Source organism: Heterocephalus glaber, unplaced genomic scaffold, assembly GCF_053883595.1.
Source record: "Heterocephalus glaber isolate CG9 unplaced genomic scaffold, H.glaber_assembly_v1.0 deba00001608, whole genome shotgun sequence".
In the NCBI taxonomy this organism is placed as follows: Eukaryota; Metazoa; Chordata; class Mammalia; order Rodentia; family Bathyergidae; genus Heterocephalus; species Heterocephalus glaber.
The window spans coordinates 41021742-41046528 of NW_028258379.1; the positions used below are offsets into that span (position 1 = coordinate 41021742).

At 63.8% G+C, this 24787-nt stretch overlaps 1 protein-coding gene across 8 annotated transcripts; it reads left to right on the forward strand.

The window, feature by feature from the left end:
- Window positions 1–253: 253 nt before the first annotated feature.
- Window positions 254–24662, forward strand: Cep170b (centrosomal protein 170B). 8 transcript variants are annotated; one of them, XM_087195681.1, is made up of 21 exons: window positions 290–369; window positions 2205–2268; window positions 2853–2933; window positions 3481–3612; window positions 9826–9915; window positions 10713–10791; window positions 11159–11217; window positions 12336–12474; window positions 13888–13992; window positions 14134–14622; window positions 14775–15490; window positions 15764–15937; window positions 16163–16253; window positions 16415–18115; window positions 19276–19519; window positions 21516–21675; window positions 21938–22081; window positions 22197–22285; window positions 22613–22706; window positions 22804–22855; window positions 22957–24662. In XM_087195681.1, the coding sequence occupies exons 3-21, from the start codon at window positions 2913–2915 to the stop codon at window positions 23175–23177; spliced, it is 4800 nt and encodes a 1599-aa protein (XP_087051807.1). In that variant the 5' UTR covers window positions 290–369; window positions 2205–2268; window positions 2853–2912; the 3' UTR covers window positions 23178–24662. The 8 variants fall into 8 exon arrangements, with proteins under 8 accessions (XP_021099177.2, XP_021099162.2, XP_087051807.1 ...); XM_021243498.2 differs by lacking the exon at window positions 290–369 and adding an exon at window positions 744–925; XM_087195680.1 differs by lacking the exon at window positions 290–369 and adding an exon at window positions 1019–1979.
- The last annotated feature ends 125 nt before the right edge of the window (window positions 24663–24787 follow it).

Below are 24787 nucleotides of genomic sequence, written 5' to 3' on the forward strand. Positions count from 1 at the left end.
CCCAATCGCTGATTCCAGGCTTCGGGGCCGCCCCTGCCCAGGCGCCCTAGGGGCTCCCCCTGCCCTCTGGTGCCTGGCCAGGGTGCCGCCCCGGCTCTCGGTGCAGCAGAGGCTGCCCTGGGGCCAGGGTCTGGGCCGTGGGCTCTGAAGCCACCCGGGCGGATTCTGGCCGGCCCTGGCGCCCCGCATTGCGCTCCGGGCCGCAGCCACCTGGAAAGCAGGAAGCGGGGGGGGGGGGGGCGCCCCGCCCCGCTCCGCCCCGCCCCGGCCCACTTCGGATCCGGCGCCGCACCTGGCGAGGACCCGGCAGCCTGGCCATGGAACCCCGGCCGCGTGGCCCTCGGCAGGCCAGGGACGCGGGGCGCCCAGGTAGGAGGCTCACGCCAGCCCCGCCCGAGGGGTCGCGGGTGTCTTGCGCGCCCCGGCCGGCAGGTGGCGCCCTGGCCTCGCCCGCCGCCCGGCAAAGGTTGGGACCGGAGTGCAGCTGGAGCTGGGGCTCCCCGAGCGAGGCTTTGCGTTAACCCGCGGGCGAGGCGTCCGCTTCCGCCCGACCCGCCGGGTCGCAGGGGCAGCCCGGCGGGGGTGGGGGAGGGGCGGGCGCGCCGTGGGGGGGCGGCTCACCTGGCGGGGCGGGGCTGCCGGGCGGGGCGTGTCCGGGGCGGGGAGGGCCTGCGTGGGGCGGGCCTGGGGGCGTGTCCGGGGCGGGCTGCCATGGGCGGGGCGCCCGCAGACGTCAGGGACCCGCGTGAGGCCGCCGGCCGTGGGCTCGGCCTGGCCTCGAGCGTGCGGGCCGCGCCGGGCAGGTCCTAGGCGGCAGCCCCGCCCCGCGCGCGGCCGGCGGGCGGGCTGCAGGCGGGATCGCCAGGCGGGCTGGGCCGGACCGGACCGGGCTGGGACCGGGACTCGGCGGCTGGCCGAGCGGCAGGTAGGACGCGCGGGGCCTCCTTGGCGCCACCTGCGCGCCCGGGGCAGCACCGGGGCGACAGGGGCGCAGGGCCGGGACAAAGGCTCGGGCTGGGGCCGGGGCACCTGGCCGTCCCGTCCCCGCAGGGGCGGGATGGCTGCACCGGGCCGGGAGGGGCCGGGAGCGCGTCTATGCGGCCTGCCTGCGCAGGGACAGGCCCGGCCCCACCCGCGGTGATTCAGGCAGCGCTTCCCTCCCCGCGGCCCGGCCTCCTCCTCCTCCTCGTCCTCCTCCTCTCCTCCTTTTTCCCTGCGCCGCCGCGGCCCGGCCTCCTCCCGCCGCCCCTGGCCTGGTTCCGCCGCTCCTGCCAGCCGCCCTGCCCTCCCATCCCCCCCACCTCCCTCTTCACCCCCGGGCGGTGGTCCTGCAGCCGGGCGGCAGTGGGGACCGGTTTGGGGTGTTTATTATTACCCCTCCTAGCAACGCCGGCCCGGCCGGCCCGGCCCACACTGGCGCAGGCTGTGGAGAGCGTGGTCGGTGCCCGGGCCTGCTCCGGTGGCCTGGCCGGACACAGCCGCCTGGCTTTCTTCTGCCGTGAAACGGAGCTGCGGCGTCCTCTGGGGGCGTCCCCTGCCTGCTGGCGGGGTGATGGCAGATTGGAGAGCGAGGCCTGGCGGGGGCGGGGGTGCTCTGCAGAGCCTTCCTCTCCTCAGCAGGATTAGGGGTTCCCAGGAGGTGAGGCTGAGGGGACTGCAGGAGCAACGATCCCTCTCCTCTCTAGAGGCCAGGGCCAGCAGAAGGGCGGGGCCTGTGGTGAGGGTTCCGGCTTGGACGGACCTCCTCTCGGTGTGGATTTCCCTACATCTTCCCACCTTTTTGTCCCAGCTACAGCTACAATGTGCCAGGTGGGCAGGGCACCTGTACACTCAGTCGGGTGGTATCACAGAGAGGCAGGGCCTGCTGTTGGTCTGCCTTCTGCCCACTGCAGGGGAGCTGAGCCCTGGGTGGAGAGCTCTCAGCTGAGGCCCGAGCATGGACATGATAGGACAAGACCTGCCCCCAAGGGCAGAGTGAGGTGACCCTGTGTGTAGGACCCTGTGTGACTGTCCCAAGCCCAGAAATGCCCCTTTCATCCAGCCCTGCCCTGGTCCTAGTCCTTCCTGACCCTCTGACCCACATATCCAAGTCCAGGCTATCACACGCCATGACCCTACCCTCCTTCCTGCTCTGCTCGCCTGGCCTTGGCCACTCTTACCTCTGTCCTGGGTCATTGCCCTCACCTCTCACCTGCCCATTCCAGCTGTCCTCCGTGCTGTGAGTGGGACCCTGCTGCAGGGACCCAGGAGCCCCAGGCCAGCTCACAGGTATGGGACCTGTGTGCCAGCATGGCCCCTGCCCAAACCCCATGCTCAGGCTAGAGAGTCTTCCTGGCTTCTGAACAGGCCCTACAGTCTCCCGTTCCCCAGGTCCCACACTGATGGGGCAGTCCTGGCTCCAAAGGCCTCCTTGCTGCAGGACCCTTGGGAGCATGTGAGACTGGGTCCCTCTGCTGTGCCTGTGTTGCACTGTCTGGTTCCTGCAGCTGTAGTGCCACCCCTGAGACCCACCTTCCCATGAGCTCCCCTCCCAGCATAACCTGTCTGGCTCGTGGACTGAGGAACCCCCCCAGTGCAGGGCCTCTGGGTCCTGGTCACAGCGACCTCGGCTCAGGCCAGGCCTGCACACAGTGTGCAGGATGTGTGTCACAGTGAATGTCGGGCTGTGCAAGTGCTCTGGGTGTGCACACAGCTGCATGGAGGGCCTCCAGCTGCCAGGGCCTTGTCTCAGGGTGACTTTGGCCCTGGCTGTCACTCAGGGTGACTTTGGCCCCCTTGTTGGAACAGTGCTCCCTGCCTATCCTACCACAATAGCCCGCCAGACCCCTTCTTTGTCAATGTCCCGCTTCCAGGCACTGCATGGGCTGCCCGATGCCTGAACTGCTGATGTCCCCGTACATGGTCACCAAGGGATGTCCAGCCTCCTCCCAGTGGTAGGCACAGTGATGTCTCAGAGCCCCCTCTCCACCTGTGTCCCTGCAGCCCCTCACCCTAGCACCCTAGCTGGGCTCAGTCCCAGAGTGTCCCACTGGGGGAAGTGGGCCTCCTGGGTCAGGGTTTGTGTCCTGGGGACCCCGAAGGGCCATGCTGGAGCTGCTTCTGGTGGGCCACATGGACACATGGGTCTACACACAGCCAGCATGGCCAGTGTCCTATGAACCTTGACCCTGGCACCTAAAGAGAGAAGGAACCAAGTGCAGTAGAGTCTAGAAGACAAGACTGTGGGGTGGAGGGTCCACAGGGGGCATGATGGGAAAGGCAGGCCATGCCCAGGCCTGGCACTGAGACCGGGGCTGTGCTCAAGAAAGGCAGGCAGCCTGGTGTATAGACACAGGTATACCATGTATCCCTGAGTACACTGGAGCCGGCATTTCCAGAAGGGCCTGGCCAGAGCCTCAGAGGGCAGAGCTATGCTGGGCCTTGAGTGGTCTAGGGTGGTCTAGCCTGGGGAGCCCCGCTCTGATGACCACCTCCCTCCAGGGCCAGACGGGCCTCACCAGCACCAAGATGAGTGTCACCTCCTGGTTCCTGGTGAGCAGCAGCGGCACCCGCCATCGGCTCCCGCGTGAGCTCATCTTTGTGGGGCGCGATGAGTGTGAGCTCATGCTGCAGGTGAGCGGCTACTGGGGCTGGAAGAAAGGGTGGGGCTAGGAAGGTGTCCCCAACTACTGCAGGACCCCAGGCCCAGGCAGCTCCACCCAGGCCCTGGGCCCTTGGGTGGGCTCCAGGGTCCCTGGGTCACGTGTACAGGCGAGCCTATGCTCTGGGCAAGCAGTGGGCTCACTCAGACCTCAGCTCCCCTGTCCAGTCCCAGCTGTCCCTGCAGACCCCAGGGTACAGGAGGCTCCCACGGGGCAGCCTTGCTCAGGCTGGGGTGGGTGCTGCCACAGCACTTACCGGGGCAGCAAGTCCAGGCCTGCCTCTGCCCAGGGCACCTCTGTTGTATTGATATTCTGCCTGCCTCTGTGTGGTCCTAGTGTTGTGTCCCCTTAAAATCATGTAAGTACTTGAACTTAGTCCCCAGGGGGCAGTGTGAGAGGTGAGGCCTTTGCTGCCAATTAGGGGATGAGGGTCCTCATGAATGGGATCAGGGCCGAGGGAACAAGGCTTGCGGCAGTTTGTCCGTCCCTTCCACCATCCCTTCAGCTGCTAAAAGCTCCATCTGAAGTAGAGACAGTCTCTGTCTCGGGCACCATGGTGTTGCCTTCCGGCCCAGCACTCTGAGCTGCATTTTCCATTGCTTGCACATTCCCCAGTCAAAGGGATTTTGTCATAGCAGCTGATAGACCAAGCCCCTACATCCTGGCTTCTTCCCAAAAGTCCTCCAGTGTACCTGGATCCAAACCCAGCTGCTCTGCCCATTGGGTTCCATTGCTCAGACTCTTGGGTTCCTTTGACCCAGATCTCTCTGCCCTTTATCCTCTTCTCTGTACCCCTGAGGAGCATAAAAACTAGTCAGTGGCCTGTGCGAGAGTCACAGATGTGTTCTGTGAAGGGCTTCAAGGACCATGTGGTTCCCATGCTGCTTGTGGCCTTGCCCCCATAGTGTAAGGATGGCACAGACGATGTACCCGAGCCAGCAAGGCGTGTATGGTCATGCTTATTTAGGGATGCTGAGTGTTGGTTTCCTGTGATTTTTACAGGACATAGAGTGGTCTCTTGATGATTTAATTATTGAAAAGCATAAAGATGGTAAGCACAGGCTGTACCCCCAGCCTTGTAGAGAGGCTGTGGCCAGGTCTGCCAGGTTGTTCCCAGGGCGTGGCCTGACATGCATGGTGTTGCTGATGGCCATGCTGTACTGCTAGGGTGGCCAGGAAGGCCTCTTGGAGGAGGTTGCACTTTGGGGTCTGTCTTAGTTACTTTTCTTATTGCTGAGACAAATGCCTGACACCCACAAAAGGAAGGAAAAGTTTATTTAGCTCCTGAATTTGTAGAGGTTTCATTTAATAGTTGGCTGGCTCTCAGGCAGAGCAGCATGGTAGAAGGGCACCACAGAGGAGAAAGTCCATGGCAGGGCAGACAGGAGGCAGCAAGCAACAGCAGCAGCAGCAACAAGAAGCTGGCCTTCTTTTTGCTCCTTTGTGTTCCACCCAGGCTACAAGCTTATTGATTGGTGCCACCCATACAGGGTGGGGCTCCCATCGTCCACACCCTTAATCCATATTCACACACCCTAATCCAGCCACCTTCAAACCTCCCCACCTATGACCACATGAGGCTGTGAGGGGTCATCTAGATATAAGCAATAACAGGCCTCAGTGAGGAGCTGAGGTGAGCCTGAGGTGCTGGAGCTCCTCCTGTCCTGCACCTGGCTCTGTGCCTTGCTGCTTGCTGCTTTTCCTGGGAACTGGGAGAGAGGTCATCTGGGGGTCCCAGAGTGCGCATGGGTCTGGGGCCTGATCCTGGTCTCTAGGCTGGTTGGTGGTGCAGCCCCAAGCAGGGTAGGAGCAGTGGAAGCTTCTAGGTCTCTGTGCCAGGCAGCTCCTGCCCTAGGTACCCCTGGCTTCTGCTCCCAGGTGGTGGCGTGGCTGTGTAAAGTGTCTCCATCTTACACGGGGAAACTGAGGCTGGGGAGCCCATGCGTGGACAGAGCACAGAAAGGCTGTGCACTCTCCCCTGGCACTCCTGTCATCAGTCTACCACCACCGTATGGCCTCCTGGCCTACTTCACCCCTCTCCCCTGTGGGCCAGCTCTGCCGGGAAGTCCTCACTGCCACGCCACACTTGGCCCCAGGTCCCTGCCCCCAGCCTCCTCACCCCGTCCTGGCTGGCTCTGGGCCTCCCAGGTGCCCTCCGTTGGTGCCACCCTCTGAGCCCTCAGGACCTTCACACGTGTTGCCCCCTTCCCATATCTCCTTCCTGGGACCTCCACTCCAGGCCCCTCCAGCCTCTTGGCTTCTGTTCAGTGGCCAGACGAGGTACGTATTGTATTGTCCTGTGCCCATCCGTCCCCAGCTTTGACCTTGGCTGCACAGCCGCCCCCGGGCCTCTCAAAGGCGCCTGAGGCTAGGGATCACCCTGTTCCCTCCAGCTGTGTCCCGGCCGGCCCGGGCTCAGCCACACACCGTCCTGCCCCTCACCCAACACCTGGGCTCCCTGAGTGCTGCTTCCATGCCCAACTCAGAGGGTAGGCCCAGCCCGTTCCCCTCCTAGCTCTCTGCTGCCTCGGTCTCCATCTGCCTTCCCATCCTGGACTCCCCCTCTCCCACCACACCCCCAGCCGTTCTCTCTGCCCACCTGGCAGCGCCTGGCCTACCTCGGGGCTCCTCCCGGGGACCTGGTTGTCACCTCCATCTGTCCACATATCCTGCACCCGCTCTGGGCCAGCACATACTCCTGTGGCCTCCAACCCCTGACCTCCCCTGCTGCCCACCTCCCCATCTGCATGGGGAAAAATGCAAAGAAGGTGGCACTGGGAGGCCAGGGTCCAGGGCCACCAAACAGCACTGCGAGAGGGGAGCAGGGCTAGCAGGAAAGGGCAGCTGTGGGAGGACAGAGCCCTAGGGCAGGAAGGAGGCGGAGCAGCCTGAGGCCAGGCCTTGGGCTCTTAAGAGTTGAGCAGGGTTAGCGGTGGCCACGCCCCCTCCTCACCCACCTTGCACAACAGGCTTCCGGTTTGCTTGTGGTAATGTCCAGTCCCAGGGCAGGCCTGGCCGGAGCCAGTGCTAGTGAGGACATGCTGTGTGATGCGGGCATGTGCACACACGTGTGCATGTGTGTCTGTATGGGCCTGTGTGTGCACATGGGCCTGCGCACCCGGCCGTCCTACTGTGGCCCAGGCCTTGCCCCCAGACGCTCTTGCAGTCCCTGCCGGATCACCAAGTGCAGGAGCTCCAGAAGCTGCCCCACCTGCTCTGGCCTGTGGCACTTGACAGCCGGGACCCTGACTGGGAGCAGCCTCGGCCCTGCACACCTGCAACACAGCGCTCCAGCAGCCCGTTCCAGTGCCTGTGGCCTCCCTCATGCAACACTGGGGTTGAGCTGGCAGGAGGACGTGCCAGGAGCCCAGGCTTGCAGCCCTGCCAGGCTCGGCACAGCAGGACAGGGCTCTCCACCATAGAGGGCTTCAGACTTGAACACGAAAACACATCTTATTTTGTTTTGAAGTGGGTCCAAGCCTGCCTCCTCCCGTCCTTGCGTTTGGAGCATCTGCCCTGCTTCATCTGCACCAGGGAGCTCCTCTCCACAGGCCCTAGTGAGCCCTGGGCCAGGGACCCCCTTCTGGGTGGGCTGGCATCTAGCCCTGAGCATGTGCCTTGGCCGGTTGAGGCTCTGCTTCTGGCTGAGCTGTCCGAGCTGGGAGGGAGGCTGCTGGAAGGGGGACCTGAGACCCTAGCACTCCTGTGACCCAGAAGGGTCCTGGCAGAAGTGTGTCTGGGGCAAAACCCTGGCTGCCCTGGACGTTCGGCCCCGGCAGGGGCGGGGGCGGGGGGGGGAAATGCATCGTAGCCTAGGTGTGCATGGGCCAGTTGGGACTGTGATTGGTCATGGACTCAGAATCTGAGGCGATGTGGGGCATCTTCTGGGAGAATGAAAGTGGGCCCAGGAAGAGTGGCAGTCCTGGCAGAGGGTGTTATGTGGGCTGAGACCTGGGCCATTGAGAGTGTGGTGTGGACAGAGACCGGTTGTGGCCTAGGAGGGAGAGGGAGGTCTGGAGAGGGCCCTGTCACTTTTGGGCCGTTCCTCCCAGGCCAGGGAGAGCCCAGGAAGTATCAGCAGGAGTCTGATGACATCAGAATGATCGGAGGCATGTCCAGGCTGGAAAGGTCACTCGGAAGGCCCACGTCTTAGTTACTTTTCTCTCCCTGCTACACAAAATACCCAACATCCAAAGTTAAAGGGGGAAAGGTTTATTCAGCTTTTAGTGTATAGAGGTTTCAGCGCATAATCAGCTGGCTGCAAGGCAGGGTGGCATGGCAGACAGGCACTGTAGAGGGGAAATAGTTCATGAGGGCAGAAGGTAGCAGGGGAACAAGGGACAACCATAGCTCTTTCTGTCCCCTATGTCCTACCCAGGCTACTTAGGATGGGCAGCACTTACACCCTTAATCCTAGTGCCCTTGATCCTAGCACTGCACCATGAATCAATCCTAGTCTCACACACCCTAGATCCAGCCACCTCTAATTGATTCTTGGCCTGTTTGTTTGTTTGTTTTTTGTTGTTGTTTTTGAGGCAGGGTCTCCCTTTATAGCTCAGGCTGGCCTCAGACTTACAGCGATCCTCCTGCCTCAGCCTCCCGAGTGCTGGGATTACAGGCATGCGCCACCACACCTGGCTGCTTCTTGGCCTTTTGGCTAAGATCAAGTGTCGATCCAGCCACCTCTAAAAAAGTCCCACCTATCACTGCATGAGGCTTTGAAGAGACATCTAGACACAGCCGTGTAACATTCCGCCAGGGTCATTTCTCGGCAAAGATGATAGGCAAGCCACCTGTCTCTGTCCACCTTGGGCCAGGAGCTGCTGGGACCTCCTGGGCAACTTTAGGGGGGAGCAGGAGAACCTGGTGACCCCTTTGCACTCCGCTCTAGGTCCTCACTCCCCAGGAAGGTCTGATGCCTGAGTCCAGCCCTCAGCCCTCCAGGCTGGCTTTCTGAGGGAGCAGATCCCCAATGCCCCATGCAGCCTGTGTCTGACAGGGCTGAGGTGGGGGACCAGCCTGTGTGCAGTCCCCAGCCCTATCCAGGACCCCTGGTCCCCCCAGCTTCCAGGCTGCACTCTGAGTCCGGTCTGCCCAGAGGGGCACTTCAATGTCCTGGGATGGGGGTGAGCCCCGAGCCCCCAGACTCCCCCAGGGACTGCCAGTGCCCTCCTGCAGTCAGTCCTGGGGGAAGCTCTGGCACCTCAAAGCTGCCCAGCTTTGGCTCTGGTTGTGCCTATGGCTCTCAGGTGGAAGGATTAATGACAGGTACCAGGTAATAGGTGGCATAGGGTGGAGGCAGGCAGTGGAGCTCTGTGCTGAGACTGAGACCACAGGCCTTGTGGACTGGGTGACATGGGGCCCTGCTACAGCCCCTGAGCAGGGAGAATGTGACCCTGTCCCTGCCTCCATCTGGGTGGGAAGTGGGGTGCTGCAGCTGGACAGCTGAGGTGACCACGTGAGGGAGCTGGAGTGACTGTCCTAGGGAGGGTCTTGGGTAGGCTGGTGCCCAGGGAAGGTGAGTCCCACTCAGAGTGGAGGACTGAGTGCATGCTGAGGTGTGTGTGTGTGCACGCATGTGTACAAGAAGAGGCAGGAGGGCCGGGGATTTAGCTCAGTGCCTCTGCTGCCTGCCTTGCAAGCACAAGGACCCGAGTTCGATCCCCAGTACCAAAAAGAAAAAGGAGGCAGGTGAGGGCAGGTCTTGCCAGGGCATGGGACTGTGGGAGCCAGGTGGCAGGAGGCCAGGAAGCCTCAGCACGCACACTCTCCCTTGACCCTGGGGCTGTGCGCCTCGCCCCTCATCTCTGGGCCTGCCGGAGCCTGAGCTGGCCACCCCCAGTGCCCTTGGGAAGGAACGGGCTGTGTGGATGAACAGCGGGTTCCCAACCTCCCACGGCCCACCCAGAGAGGACACTGCAACAGAAGCAGGGAGGTCATGGAGGAGATGCCAGGGTGGCCACAGAGCCAGAGGAAGTCACCTTGGTGTCTTGCCCAGTCCCTGTGGCCTGCACCAGGGTTGAGTGGCTTTAATGAGCACAGGCTCCATGTGTGGGTGGGGTAGGGCTGTGGCTCAGGGGCTGGTGTTGGATGGTAGGATGGCCTGTGGGGAGCACAGGTGGCTCTGCCTCCTGGACTCGCCTACCCAGGATGGGGCACCTGAGGGCCCTGTGTATCTCTGTAGTCCCGCAGCGTGGATAAACAGCATGCCGTCATCAACTACGACCAGGACCGAGATGAGCACTGGGTGAAGGACCTGGGCAGTCTCAACGGAGTGAGTGCTGTGGCTCTGCTCCGGCCTCCCCCGGCTGTGGCCTGCCCCTCAGCTGCTGCCCTGGGCCCCTGACCCACCAGGGCCTGCTCCGCAGGGAGGGGTGGGGGATCCTGGCCCTGGGAGTGGCCCCCTCCGACGCAGGAAATGGCCTTCCGAGGTGGAAGGAACCGTGCAGGGTGCCCTGACTGAGTACGGGGAGCTGTGTGGCCTCTTCCGTGAGTCCTGGGGGGGAGGGTCCGTGTGGGGAGGGAGGGCCCTCTCCAGCACATATGTCTGTCTGTCCTGGAGGAACCTGTCTGTACCTCTTCCCGTGTGATGCACAGGTTAGCTGGGATGCTGTTTCAGTGAGAAAGCAAACCATCTGGTTCCATTGGTTCGTTGCCCTCAAGGTCCTGAGCTGGGGGTTCCTCTGAAGTCTTGGGGGCCCTGCCTCTGCTGTGTGAGCCTCCAGCAAGCCCTGGCACTGCTCTCAATGCCCCTCAAGGGGCTCCCACCCAGGTGGCCGCAGGCCCCTCCTTCCTTACCTGCCCATCAGCTGCAGCAGCCCTGCTTGCCTGGGCTGCATGGGTGCAGGCTCCCCTCTGCTGCCCACACCGCCTTCAGCAGGCCCTGGGCTGCTCACTGGCCTGTGCAGGTCCGGCACTCGAGAAGTCTGCAGTGGCCACATAGAGTCAGGGCCTGCTTGTGGGACCCTGAGCTCTACGGGGGACACAGGTTGCAGAAGGCCTCTGCAGAGCCTGGGCACTGTCCCATGCTGTCCTCACCACTCAGCTGTGTGCCCGCCTATTCCTCCACAGACCTTTGTGAATGATGTGCGAATCCCAGACCAGAAGTACATCACGCTGAAGCTCAATGATGTCATCCGCTTTGGCTACGATATCCTTCCGCATGGCGCTCAGCCAGCTGCCCTGCAAGAGGCTGGGGGTCTGGAGGGCCACAGCCTGGCCCTCAGGCTCAGGTCGGAACACACAGGGTGAACCTGCAGCTGGCCACCCTCCACTTGGGGTTGGGCACACCCCCACCATCCACCCGCCAAGCCCAAGGTTTCCAGGGGCCTGGGGAGACTTGGGACCTCATCACGGCTGACCTTGAGGCTGCCGGGTGGAACACCAGTCTGAGCATGGGTCCTCGCTGACCCCCAGGGCAGGAGCCCCGCCGCCTGCATGGGACTCAAGCGGCTACCTGGGGCACTGGGCCCGGGTCTTCTGCTCTGCCTGCTCCGTGTTCTCCTTAACGGTGCCACATTCCAACATGTATGTGCTGGAGCGGGTACAGCACCGTGTGCCTGAGGAGGCGCTCAAGGTGGGTGCCGGGGGAGGAGGGCAGGCCCAAAAGCAGCCGGTGTGTCCCTACCCTGGGCCACCTGCTCCAGGCCCCACCCTGGGTCTCCACCTGCACCTGGAAGCTCTGCTCCTTCAGCAGACCCCCTGGTCCCTGGAGCACCCTGTTCTGGCTGCTGGTGCCAGGAGCTAGGCAGCCTGTCCTGCCCTGCCATCTGGCCCAGTCTGGCGGATAAGGAGATAGTCATTGCCCTCCAGGCTTGTGCTGGGCAGATGGTGGGGCCAGCAGGAGTGGCCCAAGCGTCCAGCCTGCTAGAGGTCAGGGGCTTTCTGAGCCGCTTCCAGGGCTTGCCCCTGTGCCCAGGGTGCAGGGTCTGTGGTTCATCGGGCTGAGCTGCCATCAGGGAGCCCCGTAGGAGGCAGAAGCCCCACTGAGGACAGTTACCGCTGGGGCAAGAGGGTGAGGAGCTGGGCCCCAGGACCACTGGGTCTGCCCAGCCTCTTGGGTATGGGGAGCACCCTGAGGTACAAAAGTGCCTTCCAGCACCATGCCCTTCAGTGTGCCAGAGTCGCATGTAGCCAGAGCCCCCAGCCAGGCTGTGAGGTCACAGGGGAGCCACGGAGGGCTCCTCATGGGATGGGCGCATAGGCACATGGGACCCCACTCAGAGACCCAGGAGTGTGTGTCTGGCAGGCGTCCCTGGCCCATTTTTGATGAACATGGGCAGGACAAGGTCACACAGCCAGGAGAGCATGACCGATGTGAACGTACTTTAAACATGCCCTTGGCACACATGCACACGCAGGCACACATCTATGCGTGCACACGTGTAGGCATGGCTCTGCTCCCCATCTCTATCCCCTGGGGTTGTTCCAGGTGGAGCCCGGTGGTGGCAGTCCCTGGGAAGCCCCCCTTGTTCCACCCTCCACACCGAGCAAGCCCCAGCACCACCCTGGGAGCTCTGGGCCCCAAGGACCCCATGCTTAGACGTGGACCCAAGTGGCTGCCTGGGCAGGGCTCAGACTCTGCATAAGACTCTATTTTCTGGGGTGTGGGGAGACCTCCCAGCAGGTAGAGGAGAGGCAAGGTCTGCCCTGGGTGGTGTCCCTGAGCTGATCCTGTCCCTCACTTACCTGCAGCACGAGAAGTACACCAGCCAGCTGCAGGTGGGTGTCAAGAACCCAGCACCCAGGAAGAGTGAGGCGCCACCCGAATTCACAGCCTACTGTGAGACCTTGCACCCCCGTCTGGAGAAGGGGGACCGGCGACCGGGAACAGGTAGGCTGGGGAGGGGACAGGATAGACCTGCGAGGGTAAGTGCACAGGACCTCCCTTAGGCCTGCTGGCCCCCACCCACGTCCCCTCCACAGGGGACTGTACCCCATGCCCCCAGATGTATCCCTCCCTCCCCACATGAGCCCTCACCCCAGTCTGTACCCCTCCTGGGCCCAACCCCCACATGTGGGCCCTCACTTGCTTCCCAGTCTGTGGTGCGCCTGCACCTGGCTGTCTCCACTGGCCAGAGGTAGGTAGGGCAGGGGTGCCAGCTGCCTGGGTCAGGCATCGGGCCTGATTCTGCAGGCTCAGAGTGGGCTGGGTTGGGGCTGGTGCCATGAAACCTGGTTGGTGCCTGGGCGCAGTGGAGGATGTGGTGAGTGGCAGGGGGTTTGGGCTAGACAGGGGTGGGTCCAGGGCTCCCCACTCCACCCTCGCCAGGAAAGCCCAGCTGCTGCCCAGTGCAGCCTCTGCTTTCCCGTAGCCAGCCCTTGTGGGGCCGCTGGACCTGGTGCCCAGAGTGGCAAAGCCTCCACCTGCAGGAACCTGCCCCGGCTGAGAATGGGAAGGTTTCCAGGAAGGCATGCGAGCTGCCCAGAACACTGAGTGGTGTCCGGGTCATGAGCACATGTGCTGCTGGTGGTGACTTGGAGCCCCCTGGGGTTACAGCAGGTGCACCAGCAGTGCAGCCAGTTCCCTGGCCCAGCAGCTGAGGCAGCAGGCAGGAGAGGGGCACTGCCCACGATGAGCTGCCCTGCTTCGGCAGCTGGAGTGCAGTACTGGGTCAGGAAAGGGCCCCCACCCCACGACACATGCAGGGAAGTCATCCACCCTGGGCATGTGGTGCCCAGCCAGTGACCAGGCTCAGACCTCTTGGTGCCCGGCACATGGGCAGTTAAGAGCTGCAGGTCCTGTGACTCAGATGGCCACGTGGCTCTGGCAGGGATGAAGAGCTGGGGGAACCTTAGGGGGGCTGACGTGGGACACCTAACGCTGCTCCTGCCCAAATCAGAGCTGGAAAACCAGGTTTTCGGGAAGTATAATTTTCACTTCTTTTTTAGTATATGTGCTGCCGAAATGAGCACATAATTTTCACTTCTGACCAGTATTCAAACACACAAAAATGTCACATGGGCCACTCTGACCAAGGTGGCCCTCGGTCCCCAGGACCACCCATCTGTGGCCCGGACCATTTCTAGAGCCCTGGAGGGAGGCTGGGAAGGCAGAGGGCTCCGGCACCCTGTCCCCTGTGGGGCCAGCACTGGGCGTGGGGGCAGGTCCAAGGGCGTGCTGCCGGGGCTGTGTCCCCCAGGGACAAGCCTCCCTTTAGTGGGCACTGTAGAGACCCAGGCAGGAAACCGGCTGCAGGGCTGGGCTGGGAGGGGACGCCGGGGGCTGAGTTCTGCCTCCCCACAGAGTCAGTAGTGTACCGCACACCTCTGTACGGGCAGCCGTCCTGGTGGGGAGAGGACGACAGTGGCACAGCCCCCGAGGACCAGCGCCAGGAGGAGCCCTACCCAGGTGGGTGTGGCACCCAGCCGTGCAGCTCCTGAGTCCGGGGGTGTGAGTGAGGGGGACGGCCGGGCCTGGAGGTGCCTGCGCCAGGGTGGGCAAAGAGGGAGGTGGGGTGGCCACCCTGAGGCTTGGTCTGGAACACCCCAGAGCGTGCCAAGGAGTCAGGGCAGCGGGACAGCGAGTTGGATGGCCCACCAGCCGGCTTTCGCGGCCCTGTCGAGCCTCAGGGCTACTCCTTCCGCCGGGAGCCCAGCTACTTCGAGATCCCCACAAAAGAGGCCCGACCACCACCATCCCAGCCCCCGGAGGTGCTGGAGCATGAGCCGCCCACGAAGGACGAGGAGGCGGGCAGCGGCGGGGCAGGGCCTGTGGTGCAGAGCCACGCCTCCTTCACCATCGAGTTTGACGACTGCAGCCCTGGCAAGGTGAAGATCAAGGACCACATCACCAAGTTCGCCCTGCGCCAGCGGCGTCAGCCCTGCAAGGAGGCCACGCCTGTGGAGATGGTCTCCGCGGAGAGCAAGGTGGCCGACTGGCTGGTGCAGAACGACCCGAGCTTGCTGCGGCGGGCTGGCCCAGGCGATGACCGCCACGGTGCCAAGAGTGACCTGCCCGTCCACACCCGCACCCTGAGAGGTCAGTCCTCCCCACACAGGGCCAGTGGGCAGGCACCTCGCCTGGTACGCTCCGCTTTCCGGTTCACTGCCTAAGCCGCCTGTCCACAGGGCAGCGTCTGGGCTCTGTCCTGAGTCAGCCACGCCCCCTTACCCATGTGAGGCCCCCCCCAGGTCACAAGCATGAAGATGGCACGCAGAGTGACTCAGAGGACCCCCCGGCCAAGGCAGCCTCCGTGGCCGGGGCCCCCGTGGAGGCCAGCGGGGAGCAGGTGCGGCTGCAGAGGCAGATCAAGCGGGACCCCCAGGAGCTGCTGCACAACCAGCAGGCCTTTGTCATCCAGTTCTTTGATGAGGACACGCCCCGCAAGAAGCGCTCGCAGTCCTTCACGCACACCCCGCCTGGGGACCCCAAAGCCGACAAGCGCCGGGGCCCGGGGCCCACTGATCGGGAGCGCCCAGGTGCCCCTGCACGGGGGGTGGCAGGCAGCAGCTCAGGGTCACAGAGGGCCAGCTCCCTGAAGCGAGAGAAGACCGAGGAGCGGTTGAGCAGCGCCTCGCCAGCCCCCCGGGCCCTCGCCCGTCCCTTTGGCAGCGTGGGACGCCGCTCCCGCCTGGCTCAGGACTTCATGGCCCAGTGCATGAGGGAGAGCTCCCCAGCCGCCAGGCCCAGCCCTGAGAAGGTGTCCCTGGACCCACCCGCACCCCCAACGCGCTGTGGGGCCAGCCCCGGGGCCTCCCCGACCCCACCACTGCCTCCTTCCGAGCCCCAGCTGACCAAGGGACACAGACAGGATGAGGACGACAGCCTCAGTGATGCAGGCACCTATACCATCGAGACAGAGGCACAGGACAGGGAGGTGGAAGAGGCGCGCCAGATGATCGACCAGGTGCAGCAGGGGACGTGGGGTGGGCGGGACTCGGCTCATGAGGGCCCAGACGTTGGCATTCTGCACCCACCTGGCTCCTGAGTCTAGTCCAGCTGGGCAAGCGAGTGCCGCTGGTGCCTCCACGCAGAGTGGTGCTGCCCACCGCCCCCGCGTCTCACCTTATTGGGGTGGCCTGAGCCCCACTAGCTGGACCGCCAGGTTGTATGCTGTCCGTGTCAGAGTGGGGCTGGGAGCCAGAGCCCTCTGACCCTCGGTGCTGTCTCCACCTGGCAGGTGTTTGGGGTACTTGAGTCCCCTGAACTCTCCAGGGTGTCCTCGGCCACCTTCCGCCCTGTGATCAGAGGGGACAGGGATGAGTCCAATGATGGAGGCGTGGCCCAGAGAATGGCCTTGCTGCAGGAGTTTGCCTCCCGCCCACTGGGTGTGGGCCCCTCAGCGGAGCACCAGGTATGAGCCCATGTGGCTACTTTTGAGAGGGGCAGTAGGACCAGAGCAGTGTCCAGGCTGGGACTTGAGGCTGGCGGCCCTGGTGGGGATGGGCCAGATCTTTCCCCAAGGGTTGCCTCACCTGACAGGCAAGCTGGGCACTGGTGTGAGGGATCACCCGGCCATCCCTGGCCTCCCTCCTGTCTTGTGCCACCCTTGCTATAGACACTCTGGTCTTCTCTGCAGGGCCTCATGGTTCCGGGCTGCCCTGGAGGTCAGAAATGGGTGTCCCGCTGGGCCAGCCTTGCTGACAGCTATTCAGATCCTGGCCTGTCAGGTATGTGACCCAGGGTTGCTGGAGGGACTGGGGACAGGCCAGGCAGCCTCAGGCCACTGACCACAGACATAGCTTGTACATTGCCCTGCCTGGTGGAGGGGCAGGGCTGGCCATGCGGGTGGACTGTGGCCACTCGGACTGGACACCCTTGCACTTTGCAGAGGACGGCCTGAGACACAGAGCTGGGGAGCCTGAGGGGCCCCTGCCTGTGCGCACCAGACGACTGCTTCCCCAGCTGCCCAGTGACAGGGCTGATAGCCCTGCAGGCCTAGAGGTCACCAGGAGGAGTGGGCCTGGGCCGCCAGAGCCAGGCATCGAGCAGGCCAGCCACCAGGTTGGCCAGGAGGATCTGGACCCCGACAGCCTCAGTGACGCCAGTGGGTCAGATGGTGGCCGGGGCCCTGAGCTGAGCGTGGAGCAGCAGGAAGTCAGGCGCAGGAGCCCTCAGGAGGGGCCAGCCTGGCCCAAGGGGCGGTGCTCACCAAGGGGCCCCAGGGAGCCTGCCCCTGTCTCTTTCTTCATTGGCAATGAGAGCGAGGGCCTCCGGAAACCCATGGCGGCTCCTGGGGAGGTGGAGGGCCCAGGACGAGTGCCCCAGGCCAGCCCCCCAGCAAGGGGTGGCCTCTGCATGAGTAGCAGTGAGCAGATGGTCATGCAGATGCACACCGGGCCCAGCAGCTCCAGCCTTGTCCCACCCCGGGAGGCTCTGGGCTTTGTGCGGCAGGAGAGCTTCACCAAGGAGCCTGCGAGCAGCTCTGCAGCTCCCAACAAGCTGCCACACATCTCCAGCCACCCGCTCCTGCAGGACCTGACTGCCGTCAGGGCCGCACGTATGGATCTCCACACACAGGATACACACCTGATCCTCAAAGAGACGGAGACGGCCCTGGCGGCCCTGGAGGCTCGGCTGCTCTCCAAGACTGCAGACGAGGAGGGTGAGGGGGGCAGGACCCCCAGGCCGCCGGACGACTCCCTCTCCGGGGACTCAGACGTGGACACAGCCAGCACCGTCAGCCTACTCAGCGGCAAGAATGGCCCCAGCCCAACGACCCCTCAGCCTGCAGGGCCACAGAAGGAGAGGCTGCCACCCCCGTCGGTGGCCCAGGACCCAGGGAGTGCCGCCCTGGGTAGCTCACGTGAGCGGCTCTCAGAGAAGCAGCACCTCCTGACCAGCCCCGCTGACCAGGGCCGAGGAGAGCCAGGGCGGCACCTGGCTGCCCGGCGTGGCCACAGACCCCGAGGGTCCCTGGACTGGGCCGAGGAACGAGGCTCCAACCTCACCCACCTGCCCAACACAGACATAGTCACCCCCAACCACGAGACCCCAGAGGCCACTGGGGCAGGTCGTCCAGGGACTCGCCGGAAACCAGTGCCCCCCTCGCCATCCCTGGCTGCCCGAGAGGAGCAGAGCCACGGTTCCACCAGTGTCCAAAAGGTGCAGCAGGCACTGACCCGCTCTAACAGCCTGTCCACCCCGAGACCCACACGGGCCTCCCGGCTCAGGCGGGCCCGGCTTGGGGACACCTCCGACACTGAGGTCACAGACAGTGACCGGGGAGCCCCAGCCCACCCTGAGCCAGTGGGCCGGCCGGCTGCTGAGCAGGCCAAGAAGCTATCCCGCTTGGACATCCTGGCCATGCCCCGGAAGCGGGCCGGCTCCTTCACGGGGCCCAGCGACTCCGAGGCAGCCCCTGCCCGCACGGGCTTCTCAGGCCGCAGTGTCGAGCTGTACTGTGCTAACCGCAAGCCCACTGTGGCTGATGCCCATGCTGCTGCCAGGAAGGCTGCCGCCACTGCGACCAGCACAGGCTCCCGCCAGCCCTTCAGCAGGGCGCGCCCAGGCAGTGCCAGATACTCCTCCAGTGAGTGTGGGGCAGGCGGGAGGGCTGGCAGGTGGGGGGGGCCGGGGCCAGGGGCCAGGGCGGCCCCCACGGATCCAAGTGGCTTCCTGTAGGGTGGACACGTTGCAGACTTGCACATGCGTGTGTGGGGCCGGATACATCTGCAATCCCGTGTGGGCAGAAGACGTTGAGCCTCCCAGGAGGGAGGGCCTCCTGCCTCTTAGCCTTGAGCCAAGGAGCCTGGGCCTTGGGGATGGGCCTGCCCTCTGTACTTCAGGGTGGGTCCCCTGACCACCCCCGGGCCGCCTGCCCTGGGTCCTGGAACTGCTCTCCCTGGCTCTGCCTTGTTGAAGACAGAAGTGCCCATCTGGTAGGGCCCTCTGACAGCTTCTGAGCCCACAGAGCCCCACCCTGCTCCCCAGGCCCATGTGCACATTAGGGAGGGAGGGCCTCGCAGCCCCACTGCCCCATGCCCTACCAAGAGGGCCACGTGTGCCCTGCCTGAGTGGATTGGTTGAGGCCCAGGTGCTGTAGCCCAGCCCGTGCCGCCCGGCCTGTCTACCTCCAGCACCATCCACAGCCCTCCTTGCCTGCTGGGTCCCCTGTGCAGCTGGGGATAGGGTAGGGGGCCTTATGGCTGCGGGCTAAGGACCTCTGTCTGGCGGACTCTGCTGTCCCTTCCCCACCTACCCCACACAGCATGCAGACCCTCCTTGTCCACTTCCTGTCTGCTTTTTGAAGCTGTTTTGAGGCTCAGACCAGGGCCCTGCCTGGGGGGCTGTCCCTGAGGAGGGGTTTGATGAAGGCCGTGAGGCCTGGCTGTCCTTGCTCACCGGCGCCACCGGCTGAGCCACAGCTGATGCTCCAGGAAGGCTCATCTCATCTTCAGTGTCTGTCCGGGAGCCTCCACTGGCACCCAGGGGTAGTCCCATCTCACCAGAACAGATGCACCCCAGGGACGCTGCACTGGCCCTGCATGACCCCTGGGCTGGAGTGGCTTTGTGTTTCCTGAGCTCAGTGGCTGCTGGTGCTTCTGCTGAAGGGCTTCCAGGTGTGGGACGCCAGCCATAGCACGGCCTGTCCACAGCATAGGGCCCTCACCAGAGGACCCTGAGATGCCGTGGGGTGCTGAGTGCTGCTCTATTCTGTTCTTGCTTCTGAAACCAATCCACTCCCCGAAGACACGCGTCGTCGGCAGCAGGGCTCGGATTACACATCCACCTCCGAGGAGGAATACGGCTCCCACCATGGCTCTCCCAAACATGCACGCTCCCATACCTCAACAGCCACGCAGACCCCAAGGGCTGGCAGTGCAAGCCGGGCTTGTTCCCGGGCCCCCGGCCCCCGGGACACAGACGATGACGACGAGGAGCCTGACCCCTACGGCTTTATCGTGCAGACAGCTGAGATTGCAGAGATTGCCAGGTGAGTGCTGCCGTTCTGGGTCAACCACAGAGGGCTCCCCTCAGCTGAGCACAAGCAGAGGACAGGGACTGAGCCAGGGCTCTACTCATGGCCTTGAGTAGGATGGATGGGTGGATGGGTGGATGGATGGATGGGTAGATGGGTAGATGGGTAGTTGGGTCACTGGGTGGATAGGTGGATGGACAGGTCACTGGGTGGGTGGTTTAGTTGATAGGTAGACAGCTGAATGGATGGGTGGCTGGACTGATGGATGGCCAGGTCACTGGGTGGGTGGTTTAGTTGATAGGTAGACAGCTGAATGGATGGGTGGCTGGACTGATGGATGGCCAGGTCACTGGGTAGATGGTTTGATGGGTAGGTAGATGGCTGAATAGATGGATGGGTGGGTGAATAGATGGCTGGATGGGTCACTGGTTGGGTGGGTGGATAGATGGGTGGATAGGTCATTGGGTAGATGGGTTAGGCAGTAAGTAGGTGGACGAGTGGATGGGTGGATGGATGGACGGATGGATGGATGGGTGGATGGATGGATAGATGGATGGATGTGTGGGTAGGTGGATCAATGGAAGGATGAATGGATCACTGGGTGAATGGTTTAGTTGGTAGGTGGATTGCTGCATGGGTGGATGGATGGATGAATGGATGGATGGAGGAGCAGGTCACTGGGCGGATGGGTGGGTGAATGGAGAACTGCCTGGGAAGCTGGGGGACATTGGTACAATGAGAGCTCTGCCCAGGCTTTTGCTAGGAGTGAACCTTGTCCCAGTGGTGACTCCACAGAGTCCACCTCTGTGCCACCCACTGGGGAGAGTGGTGCAGGTTGCTGGGTAGCTTAGAGTGGCCCCTTGCTGAGCTTGTGGACAGCAGGTGTCCTGTAGAGGACGCTGAGCTTGTGAGTTCTGGAGGCCCCCAGAAGGAGGCTCCTGGAGGCAGGTGGCCCTTGAGAGGTCCACCCAAATGGGGATGGGGACTCAGGCACTGCTGACACAAAGATGGCCACTAAGGTGGTGAGGTGAGGTCATGGTGGGTGTGAGGTGGCCAGGGCAGAGGGGACAGAGCTGTCTGCTGCCCAAGATGTGGTTGGGCAGTGCCATCTGTGCCCAGTAGCAGAGGCCCCGTGGCCGGATGAGAGGAGAAGGGAGGCTCCCCAAGCCCCGACAGGGTCAGGAAGTGGAGAGGGCAGGGGACTGTGTTGGTTTCTCAAGGTCTCTGTTACTCAGAGTGGGTGAGCTTGGGTGTGCTGGCCGGCTGGGCATGGGAGATGAGAGCAGTGTGCCACGGACAGAGGGGCCCAAGCACAGCACCACAGGGCCAGTGGGGCCAGGCCTGGGGCAAGCACATGTCAGTGTGGCACCACCAGAGTTGGAGAGAAGTCCTGTGTGGCATGGGCAGCACGGAGAGGCTGTCCGGGCAGGGCTCACGGAGGGCAAAGGCCAGAGCTGCCTTTGCACGTGAAGGGCTGGCACAGCGGGGTCCTGGCACAAGGTCACTAGGTCAGGTCCCAGTCCTGCGTGGACCCCCGCTAGGCTGTGGGAGCACCAGCACATGCTGCTGGTGGGGTCCGGGGAAGCCAAGGGTGGGCTCATCCCCCATCGGACAGTCACAGGGACCGTGTTGCCCCTGCACACTGGCTCAGGAGGCAGCTGGGCAGAAGACACGGACTGCGGGCTCTAGCAGGGCCTCCCTGAGGAGTGCCATGCCTGGTGGGAACTGAGGTGGATGGGCTGGGCCTTGCTGTTGCCCATTGCCCACTGGACATGCCTGTGGTCCTCACCTGGGGGAGGCATGTGCCCACTGCAGTGTGGCCAGGGCTTAGATCCACCAAGAACCCCTTGGGCCTGCCTGGCCCACCCCTGCCTGGCTCTGACCCTGGAGTCGGGAGCTCCAAGTTACACCTGCCCTGGTCTCAGCCCACACCTTCTGCCTCAGTTTCCCTGCGTGTAGAGGTGGGTGCCTGTGGCATCCACACCACCCCCCATCTTTTTTGCGGCTGCAGGCTGAGCCAGACACTGGTGAAGGACGTGGCCATCCTGGCCCGGGAGATCAATGATGTGGCCGCAGACGGTGATTCGCTGGGCTCCGCAGGGCCCACGCGTAGCCCCTCCCTTGGGAACGTGCCCAGCACCCCCGCCTCGACCATCTCTGCCCGTGAGGAGGTGAGCCTTGGCCTCCTGGCTTCACACAACCCGATGTGGCTTCCAGGGGCCCAGGCCCTGTGCTCCTTCCCCACCTAGCACTCAGGCCCAGCCACTGCCAGTGTGTCTGGTTCGGCTCCCCATGTGACCCCAGAGCTTGTGTTCTCGGGAGTTGTGTGCAGCCACGTGCCAGTCCCTGTGTGGCTGCCTGCACCCCAGAGGGGCTTTGGGGCTGGCGCCTGCCCGGGCAGCAGAGCCAATGCCGCCTGCCCCACCCCTGCAGCTGGTGCAGCGCATCCCAGAGGCCAGCCTAAACTTCCAGAAGGTGCCACCTGGCACTCTGACCTCTCAGGACCTGGACCAGAACATGAACAACAGCCACGAAGATGCCTTGGGCAACAAGACAAGGCCTCGGAACCGCGAGGAGGCATGTTCCCCTGGCCCGCGCATGCTGCTCACCATGCAGGGAGTGGGGGCGTCTCAGCTTTTGTCCAAGGCGTGAGAGGCCACTGGGCTTCCTGCTAATGCCCGGACTCCTCCAGGTGATCTTCGACAACCTGATGCTGAACCCAGTGTCCCAGCTGTCCCACGCCATCCGGGAGAACACAGAGCACCTCACTGAGAAGATGAAGTGAGTTGGCAGCAGCATCAGTGGACTTGCATGGCAAGGACTGGGCAGGGTCAAGGCACATGAGGGCTCGAAGCCCCGTGGGCCTCGCATGTGCCATGCTTGTGTGCAGCTCCTGGCAAGCAGGCCCCGAGCTCAGGGGCCCCACCACATCCCTGGCCCAGCCACCCCTACCCTCAGGGCCAGGGACAGAGATGGGGACTGCGGTGCCACCAGCTGGGTCTTGTCCTGCTCTGGGCCAGGAGTGGGGTGGCAGGAGCTTTCCCATGACTGTGGGAGGCCTGGGCAGGAGGGCTGGGACAGCTGGGCCTCACCCCTGTCCCCCGGCAGGGTCCTCTTCCAAAACACAGGCCGCTCATGGGAGGACCTGGAGGCCAGGATCAATGCAGAGAACGAGGTGCCCATCCTGAAGACGTCCAACAAGGTGAGGCCCATCCCACCCCACCCCACCCCGCCTGGGGCCCAGACCCACGGACCCGCAGAGCCCAGGGTCCCACTCACCCCCGCTCTGGCCCGCCCAGGAGATCAGCTGCATCCTAAAGGAGCTGCGGCGCGTGCAGAAGCAGCTGGAAGGTGAGGAGGCCCGCCTGGGGCAGGGGGCAGGGGGTCGAGGGCCGAGGGCCGAGGGGGTCCCCTGGCCAGGCCTCTGCTGACCCGCCCTTCCCCACCCCTAGTCATCAATGCCATTGTGGACCCCAACGTGAATCTGGACCTGCTCACAGGAAACAGGGCTCCCACGGGCTCCACCACCCAGGGCCTGGGGAAGGGCCCCCCTGTGCCTACCCTGGCTGAGAGCCTGCTGCCCCTGAGGGGATTCCCACCAAGGGCCACCTGCGGGCCGCCCAGCCTGGCAGAGCCTGCCTTCCTCCCTGATGCTGAGAGCTTCCTGATCTAGGCCCCGGGCCGGGCCGGGCCTCCTGCGCCTGCCTGTCCACCGCTCGGCCCGTCACTTGGCCAGAGTGTCTCCGAATCCCCCACGTGTGCCATAGCCCCGTGGGCGCCAGCACCCCACCCACCTTGCCCACCCCCACCGAGGCCTCCTGGCCCAGCTCCTGGTGCGGCCACTGCCGAGGGCACATCCCCCACTCCTCTCCATGTGGTCATTTCATCATTAGCTTTCAAGGAAAGAGCAGTCTGTGCCGTGGCAGTGCCCAGCCCTGCCCACGATGCCCCACGGCTTGGGAGGGTGCCCTGCTTCACTGGAGGCTCTGGCTGACCTGCCCCTCCCTGGATGCTGGCCTGAAGCCAGGCAGGGGAAGGAAGTGGGCTGGGGCTGCTCAGTGCCAAATGTGAGCTGGAGGCTGTGCCAGGGCCAGAGCCGCCCCAGTGTCTAGCAGCCAGGTAGGCACATGGTTGTGGGGCATTGGGGCAGGAACCCCACAGCCCCAAGCTTATGGTGCCAACAGAACTGCCAACCCTGAGCCCCCCCGAGTGTGGGCACAGGTTGGGGGATGCCCAGGTGCCCCTCCATGCTACACCAGAGGTGTGGGGTGGTAGAGTCACCAACAGCCCCTCTAGGGAGGGAGCTTGACCAAAGTGGCTGGAAACAGGTTTCTGGAAGCTCTGGTGCAGGGGAACAGTGTGCCCCAGCTTCACCCCGTTCTCCCGGATGTCATGGGCATTAAATGGGCATCTGCAACAGGCAGTGGCCTGATCTCTTGCAGGGGATGGTGGGGGGACAGGGACAGGGCCCAGGAGCAGTGATGCTTTCTCAGGATTCCTTCAGCTGGGAACCAGCCCCTCCGCAACGCCCCCTTGGGCACTGTTCCTGAAGCCCTAAGCCAGAGCTGCGGCTATGGCGTCCGGGGTGCCCGCCTCCACAGACGGCATTGGTGCGGGCATCAGACCTGGACGGGCAGGGGCTGGAAGAGGGCCCAGAGGCAGGACCCGGAGTCCACGGGGGTGATGTGGCCTCCCTGTTTACAGTTCGTGACATGGAGCCTGGCGTGGGTGTCCTGGGCCCCTGAGCCTCGGCCCATGCGATGTTTACGTGTGTGTGCAGGGGTGGCTGGCAGATGCCACTGGCCCCACCCCGAGAGCCTGCTGTTCCTTTGGAGGAGGTGCTACCTGGGCTGCTGCCCACCTGCATGCCCCGTGCGGTTGCCCACAGCCTGGCCCGGAAACACGGTGGCCACTCACCTTCATCCATGCCTGCCCGGCCACCACTGTAGGGTTCCTTTATGCACACGTTGGTGTCCCTCCCCATGTCACGCCCAGTTGCCCCCTGGCCCTCGGCCTGGGGTGGGGACCGCCCCTGCCTGGCTTCTTGGCGGTGTCTCTACATTGTTCTCAGGTGGTCTTGTGGATGTCTCAGAAAATGGTTATTTTATATGATTTGTCATGGAATTTGTTCTAATAAATCATGTATCACGTGACAGCACACCACATCTGCCGCTTGCTCCGTGGGTTGGGGTTAGGCTCCGCCTGGCCAGGGGAGGCTGCAGCCCAGAGAAGCAGCCACCAGGTGGCAGCCGAGGTGAGGAGGCAATGGTTATTTTATTACAG